The following is a 9,028-nucleotide window of genomic DNA, read 5'->3' as shown; positions in this document are numbered from 1 at the left end:
CCTAAACCTAGACCCTAAACCCTAAATCCTAAACCCTAAACTCTAAACCCTATTGTGTCGATCTTGAATTTACATCTTGAAGTATTAATTGTGAATCCATTAACCGTAATCTTTATATAGTAAAATAATGTATTTTCAAGAGGTTTAATACCTAAGCTTAGGTGGGGCTGCAATGTATATTCCCTTTTCCATATATATATATATATATATATATATATATATATATATATATATATATATATATATATATATATATAGTTTGTTTGTGTGTACAGAGTATGAAAACCAAAAAAAAAAGGTTAATGGCAATTGAATTATGGGGTTAGTGAACCTGCTTATCTAATAAAAGTTTCACTTATGATACCGTCCTCCCTAAGAAACGTAAAATGAGGGGTTTGGCGTTGCTTATATTTTACAAGAGATATAACCTGGAATCTAAGGGAATCTATACAATTGGACTTATTCCAATTGGAACAACTCAGCCAGATTTTGTTTGAAACGACAAACTATCATAGTCCTAATCTAATCCTAAACCCCACATATGTCTCCTAGTGAAACTTGAACCCATGACCTCTCATTTGAGAAAGTCACTCCTTACCGCTACGCCAAAGGCCCTTTTGTAAGTCAGCCAGATAAATGCGAAATATACTTGTTTAATATAGCATCTTACTTTAATTTCAAATTCTTCTTTTTTATTTTTTATATATTTTTTATTTTGGTATCAGACTTTAAGTGTACAATTCCATAAATATATATAAAGTATACACATTTCCAACTCACTAAATCAATTAACAACTTCGCATATGGGTATCCTTCTAGTTAGTTTGTAATTTTGGTTTATGTTGAAATTTAAATTAAAGTACATATTTGTTTTGTAGCCAAAGGATTTCGTCGATGCTATTATTAAAAACCAGTAATATAGCCAAAAAGTTGAAAACTGGTTTTAAGGGGTGCCGAAACAAGATGATACTAGGGTAATGATGTTGAGAATGAGGAGCCCAAAGTTGGCGAAGATTACGATAACAACTAGTTTATGTGTAATTTTATGTCTTGTTATTGTTTTATGTTTGTCTAACAAAAATACTTCAATATATTACGAACTTGGTGTGAGATCCATGTATTACATGAGTTTCTTTAAAAAAAAATTAAATTTAAAATTTTAACAATTTGAAAATTTTGAATTTATAAGAAAAATGAAAATTTTTTTGAATTATTAAAATTAATGAGGTTTTAATGTATTGAATACATTACATATATAAACCCTTTCTAATAAATACCTTACATATATATTACTTTATATATTAAATGTGAAACTTTAATTTAATAAAATGAAAAATACAATTAAATGACAAGTAGAAAATAGAAAATTTAAAAATTCTAGAAAATGCCATATGTCTAAATGAATGAGAAGAGGACATATGACAAAAAACCTTCATTTATTATAGTAGATTTTGTATGAAGAGTTATATATATATATGATATTGTGGATTTTGCATTTCTGCAATTTAAATACTGTTTTTGTAGATTTTAAACATCAATTTTTATATATACTATAATAATAGTTGCTGTAATTTTTTTTAAAGTCTTTAGTGACATGGAAACAACAGCAACCCATTAGCGACAATATATCGCCGCTAAAGCCTCGGGAGTGGCTTATGTAGCCCCCTAAACCTATATTTTTTGTTGTTCATGTCAAAAGTAAGTGATTTAGGTCACTTTATGTTTTAGTTTGCAATGCAATTTTTGCATCTAATACGAAAGTACAATGGCCATTTTGCAACGAACATACATCTTCTTTTCTAAAGACAATTGTTTTGGCAAAATCATGATTCATTTCTTGATTAATGAACCATTTGTAAGACCAACCGTCCTAACTATTCTTGGCAGATAATAAACGCATAAAAGACACAAAACAAACCTTACCCAACAGGGAGTCTAATTTTTCCTAATGAAAGCAAGTAGAACTCAATGATACATAACACAGCTCTGGTTCATTACTAGAATCTAAAATTGACATGCGAATAATAAGTTTTTCCGGGTTTAAAACCATGTGGAACTGCATTTAACGCAAGGACTGCTTCATTCCTTCGAGATGTGAGCCTAAATGAAAATGGACCACGAAAAGATGGGTCAATATTCAGTGCCCAAACAGCACCCCATGTGTTCTCCATGCTTCTGAATTCTTTTGAACCATTTAGTCCTATTTCGACTGCATCAAGACCACCATCTCCATCACAAAACTCTACTGCCATTGCGAACCAGTAAGGGTTCACCATTGGATCTATCTTGAAGGCAATTTTTGTTCTACCATAGTTGCATTTCACCCTGGATATATAGCCAAATTGAAATGTAAGACACATGTCATAAAACATTAGATTAAAAGTTTGCTTATTCCATGCACCTTCGATATTGAATGTTAACAACACCAAGATTACGTAGTTTATCAGCTTGCCCTGGACTTGACATTGCACCAAAAGCGGTTCCACTTAGATCAAAATGGAAGGGAACGTTGTTACATGCGCCAGGGCACTCATCGGTTATGGTCACAGTAATAGGATTTTTTGAGCAATATGGCTTTCGAGTGCATAAAACCTGACATATTAATCGTGATTACATATATGTAATTAGTCGATTGTAAATTTTAACTCTAGCTTCAGTACCTGATAACAAGTCCCACACCCTTTTCCTTTCAAAAACAATTTCGCATTTCCTGCTGCTATCATGGCTGAGAATGGAGCTGATTTAACATCATTAGCCCACCCACAAGCTCCTCCTGTGTAATCAAGATAGTACCGAAGTTGTAAAGTCTCAATTGAAGTAAAAGAAATGGTATTTTGGTGAAATGACAAACATAAACATGTACAAATAACAAGAAATAAATCACATACTCCTCTAATAATAAACATGTACAAATAACAAGATACCTTATGTGATTGAAATCATGTAATTAAAAAAAAATATCAATAACATTTTCTTTTTTGAGGGGCCACCTTTTTTATATGTCGACTCAAAATATGTTTGGACCAATAGTGGTACCTATGTAGCTGTGCCTAAACGTGTATGTATATTGATATAAGGTTTTGTTTGTGTGTGTGTTTTAATGTAAGTGTATGTGCTTATCAATAAGTGGATATGTGTGTAAATATGCATGAATGTATAATGAACTCATTACATAAACAAATTTATATTGTCATGCATTACCACTTCCAGCGCCATCTCGATCTCCATACCATGTTGCTACAGCGGGTGCGAAGTGGCTTGGATTGCTTCTTTTAGCAAGGAGCGTGTGGTTAGAACACGTTGAGTAGTTTATAAGCAAATACATCAAAACCAAGAACAACCAAGATTTTTGAAGATTTAAGGCCATTTATTGCTTGTATAACCCTAAAACAGTTCTGGATCGATAATGCTTCAAATGATTACCACTGCACTAATACTATAGAAACGAACCAAAACAATAAAAATCAAATCACTAGGGATAATCAAAGAGACTATCACTCAAGTTGTTTTCTACAGACAACGAACTTTCCATGCAAGTCACTGAAGTTAATGTTCTCTTTGTCCTTGTATATGTATGCCAAGTATGTGGCTTTTAGATATAATCAAATCTTCATGTGAAAATTTAATTAGTCAATAGCATATAAATAGGATCATTTTGTGGACACCAGTTAATTAAACCTCAATCAAATTGACTTTATCGAATTCCATATATTTTTGGCGCTAATGTAGGTCAAATCATCTACAATATAGGAGATTAAGAAAATTTTAGGAGCCAGTTGTTATTCCCCTACTGTAATTTGAAACAAACTAGAAGATTTTTAAAAAATTTATTTGCAAAATGGTGTTAATTATAAAATATACTTCTATACTAAAAAAGTCAAATAAATTAAACTAGAGAGGGTTATTGTGACGGCCTTCGTTTAGACATGCTACTGTAATTTGAAACATGCCGGTATACCATCTTTTCGTCCCCATATGTCACGATCCATTAAAACACGTAAGCTACAAAACACATTTATTAGATACTTAAAATGTTTTCTAAGTCTCACGAGTATTTAAAAGAGGCACTCTAATGTCTCGATAACTATCCCCAAACCCTAAGGTGATCCATCTTCACGATTTACATGGAATGCACATCATACAAATAAATAAAAAAATTAGACAACAAATCGTCTAGTGATAAGTCATGTTTTTTATGATACTAATATCAAATATAAAATATCTTATAATGGGTGTTTGAATAAATTAGATTATAACTTATTAGCTTATTTGCAGTGGAAATAAGCAATAACCAATAAGAAAGGGGATATCTTTATTAAAATCAGCTTACTTAACTTATTCTAACCATAAAAAACTGATTTTTAAGGATTTCTATCGAAACACTTAAACTTAACATATTGTGGTCGGAATAAATAATAACAATAAACACTTTATTTTTTCCCTATCAAAACACCCACATTAGGTGCAAGCCAACATTAAGGATGAAAGATTGCGCAAGAGTACAAGACGAAACAATGGGTCTCAACTATATATATATGAGTCAATCTAAACAATTTAAACTTGATGACCATTATATATAGGGAAATCTGCAAAAAAGTCCCAATATTTTAGGTCAGTTTACGATTTAGTCCCAAATTAAATTTTGTTTACAAAAAAGGACAAATTACCGGCTAAAACTTCGGATTAACCCTTCGTGGCCGGTTTCACATATTTAGTCAGTATCTCGTCTTTTTTCGTTAATTAATCCAAATTTTAGGGCTTTTTCATTAATTAATCAAAATTTTAGGGCTTTGTCATTATTTATTACCAATAAACCAAAATATTTGGAATTTTCTGAAGATTACCTTTAAACTAGTATATATTATATGATATAATTTAATATGTACTATTCCATGTCTTCTTTCATATGCTCTTCTAGGCTGACCGTGTGTTTTTATCGGTGTCGTCAAACCCAACAAAAAAAATCTCACTCACAAGCCTCGTTAACTCCATCAATTTTCCAAAATTATCCATTCACAACTCTATGATCATCTTTCAATCTCCAAATAAAGAACAGAGAAAATCCTTATTTATTACGTGGATGTCCCTATTACCTAACCATGACTTAAACCGTGGTTCCAACACTTAGATGTTCCTATTACCTAACCATGATTTGAACCCATACACTAATGGCATTGTCCATAGTGTTGTTAACAATAGAAGACGAATATCACATGTTCAACCACTGATACATTGACTCAAGTCTTACTTGACTCTTGTTTCCTTACAACACTGTAGAAGCCCCAACATAAGATGAATCCCACATGGTTCATCATTTATTGGTTTTTTTTTGTCAAAAAGTAAAGCATTTTGGAAGCCCCAAATAGACTAAAATGTAATAATGACAATTATTGTAATATCACACCAATTGTCATTATGACTTAAACGTAACATCACAACAATTGTCATTATTACATTTTAGTCTATTTGGGGCTTCCATAATGCATTACTTTTTAGCAAGACAAAAACCAATAAATGATGAAGTTTTTGATAAAGATCAGAACACAATCTTATTGATGGATCCAAGAGCTCCTTCTCGTCCCAAACCTTTTTCTCCTCAATCTTCTTCCAAAAAATGCACTACAATATGCAATATTAGCCCCTCTTTCTCTCCTACAAGCATATAGCTCAATTAGGGTTTCTTTCAGAGTGTTAAGATGATAAGGGAGGCGGAAATGAAGGCTTAAGGTCCTTTAAATAGGACACAAACCCTGAAAATTAGGGTTTTCACACTCAGCTCCTACTCATAGAGTTGGGGTCCTCCAACTCGTCGAGTAGACTCTACAAATTACGCGACCATTAACACTCTCTACTCGGCGAGTTAGGGCCTCCAACTCGTCAAGTTGATAAGACAACAAGAATATAAGTTAATTAAATATTATGCCTGGGATTCGGGATATTACACCTATTGTAAGGAAACACGGGTCAAGTAAGACTTAAGCCAAGGTATCAGTAGTTAAACCATGTGGGATTCGTATTTTGTTGTTAACAAAACTAAGGACAATGCCATTAGTGTATAGGTTCGAAATAAGGTTCAAGTCATGGTTAGATAATAGGAACATCCGAGTGTTGGAATCGTAGCTCGTAGGTATAGCAAATTAATATTTTAATAGTTTATGATGGATAGCTTGTTGATATTTTTTTACAATTAGAGTTAACATTCTTCATGGTTTTCAGTACATAATATCGAGTTGATTTTTTTTTACCTATGTTGAGTTTTTTAAGCTTAATGGTTCTTCTTCATGGTTTTCAAGCCCTATTGTAAGGAAACAAGGGTCATGTAAGACTTGAGCCAAGGTATCTGTGGTTAAACCATGTGGGATTCGTATTTTGTTGTGAACAACACTATGAACAATGCGAATAGTGTATGGGTTCGAAATAGGATTCAAGTCATGGTTAGGTAATAGGAACATCCAAGTGTTGGAACCACGGTTTAAGTCATGGTTAGGTAATAAGGACATCCACGTAATCAACAAGGATTTTCTCCGTTCTTTATTTGGAGATTGAAAGATGATCATAGAGTTGTGAATGGATAATTTTGGAAAATCAATGGAGTTATATAACGAGGCTTGTGAGTGAGATTTTTGTTGTTGGGTTTGACGACACCGATAAAAACACACGGTCAGCCTAGAAGAGCATACGAAAGAAGACATGGAATAGTACATATTAAATTAGATCATATAATATATATTAGTTTAAAGGTAATCTTCAGAAAAGTCCAAATATTTTGGTTTATTGGTAATAAATAATGAAAAAACCCTAAAATTTTGATTAATTAATGAAAAAACCCTAAAATTTGGATTAATTAACGAAAAAAGACGAGATACCGGCTAAATCTGTGAAACCGGCCATGAAGGGTTAATCCGAAGTTTTAGCCGGTAATTTGTCCTTTTTTGTAAACAAAATTTAATTTGGGACTAAATCGTAAACTGGCCTAAAATATTGTGACTTTTTCGCAGATTTCTCTTATATATATATATATATATATATATATATATATATATATATATATATATATATATATATATATATATATATAATACTAGTTTATAACTAAAGATAATAACGGTTACAAAATTAATTAAATTTTTATAGTAAAAACTCATAATTATTAATTAATTATTTTAAGTAAATTATTAATTAAGAGATATTCTTTAATTATATAAAATTATCATCGTTGATTTAAATAAATACATGAAATTATATTATCTTTTCATCTATATTAATTTTATTTTCTTTTTTATTCTAATTTTATTTAATTAATGTAATTAAAGTGAAATTTTGAAAATTTAAAATTTGAAATGGAGAATCAATAGGTTGAAAAGTGACATGATATTAATTAGGAGACTTAATATGGTGACACGTAGCAAAAAAAACTAGTCTTTTATTAGTATATGGAGATGGGTAAAACGGTTACAAAATTAATTAAACTTTCATTGTATAAACTCAAAATTATTAATTAATTATTTTACATAAATTATTTTAAGTAATTTATTACTTAATAGATAATTTTAAATATATAAAATTATAATTGTTGATATAAATACATACGTAAAATTATATCACCTTATAATCTGTATTAATTTTATTTTATTTTTTATTCTAATTTTATTAACTTGATATAATTAAAATGAGATATTTAAAATTTGAAATTTGAAATAGAAAATCAATAGGTTGACAAGTATCATGACATTAATTAGGATGCTTAATATAGTAGCACATGACAAAAAAAACTACTTTTTTATTAGTATAAGGAGAACTAAGACGAATTTATGGGTGACGCTTGCCGGTTTAGAGTCATTGATGATTAATGATGCTAATTTAATACTAGGCATTGTGCAAAAATAAAATAGAAGTATTTTTATTAAAGTTATGAAAAATATATTGCGATTATTACAATAATATAATAATATTATTGATTAATATATAATATTAAAAATATTTATATCATTGTTATTAATATAGAATAAATAATAGATTTTTTATACAAATCATTTTCTCAGGTGTTTGTTACTAATATTTAGTTATTTTTTATATGGCTCCCTTCGTCCAAAAATTACTGTCCTCAAACAAAAAACGCTTAGATTAAGAAAATTGTATTTAACATTAACTTTATTAAATGAAGCGACACTTATATCATTTTGTTGCATTTAATTCCATCATTTTGTTTGTCGCATTAAATTTCATGGTAGGTTAACTGATAATAATGGGTATTTTGGTAAAAGGATATTCAGAGACGATCCTGAGGATTTAAATATCTTCAAAGGCCCCTGGCAAATCAGAAAAAATGGCCCGTATCATTATTATTTTAAATAAAAATTTATATATAATATATAATAAAAATAGGTCATCTGCAGCTGCCCACTTTGTCCCTCAATGCCCCCAATGTGGATATTTATTTTTAGAATAATAATAATCTATTTGAAAAAAATGTCTATCAAACAATCATATTATTGCTCATATTTTAATACCATAAAATAGAATTTTCTGTCTTTTTGTAGCTTATTTTCCCCCATTATATATATATATATATATATATATATATATATATATATATATATATATATATATATATATATACACAAACACACACACATACATACGTACGAACATACATATATACATATACACTACAAACCTTGTTGATATGTACTTGAAAGTTAAATAGTTTTACTATTAAAATAATATTTAATATACTTATAAAAACCCTTTTCATATGTGGTAATTAGATGATAAGTTGAAAAGTCGTAAGTTTTAAATGAATATGGTTGAAGTTTTCTAACATCTTTTATAATAGATACTAGACGAGTACTCCTGTGTTGCGCAGAATACAACAATATATTTAAAATATTTACAAATATATGTTTTTTAAATATATCAATGATGTTGTTAGCTCTTATATAATAAATTTTATAATAAGTTGATATAAAAGTGTTAGGTTTGAATTATATGATAATGCATGTAACTATTTTTTTTAAATTCTATAATC

The 9,028-nt window shown here is 29.5% G+C and overlaps 1 protein-coding gene across 1 annotated transcript; it reads right to left on the bottom strand.

The window, feature by feature from the left end:
• Positions 1 to 1,822: 1,822 nt before the first annotated feature.
• Positions 1,823 to 3,524, bottom strand: LOC145062745 (expansin-B15-like). Its single transcript, XM_079010344.1, has 4 exons — positions 3,202 to 3,524; positions 2,661 to 2,773; positions 2,402 to 2,592; positions 1,823 to 2,325 (listed from the first exon to the last, which is right to left on the bottom strand). Exons 1-4 carry the CDS (start codon positions 3,365 to 3,367, stop codon positions 1,998 to 2,000), a joined length of 798 nt encoding a protein of 265 aa, XP_078866470.1. The 5' UTR covers positions 3,368 to 3,524; the 3' UTR covers positions 1,823 to 1,997.
• Positions 3,525 to 9,028: the final 5,504 nt, after the last annotated feature.

This window comes from Lactuca serriola, chromosome 7 (assembly GCF_051521515.1).
Source record: "Lactuca serriola cultivar US96UC23 chromosome 7, Lser_US96UC23_V15, whole genome shotgun sequence".
Taxonomy (NCBI): domain Eukaryota; kingdom Viridiplantae; phylum Streptophyta; class Magnoliopsida; order Asterales; family Asteraceae; genus Lactuca; species Lactuca serriola.
The sequence above is the reverse complement of the archived record's forward strand: the minus strand, read 5'-3'. Positions and strand labels throughout refer to the sequence as shown.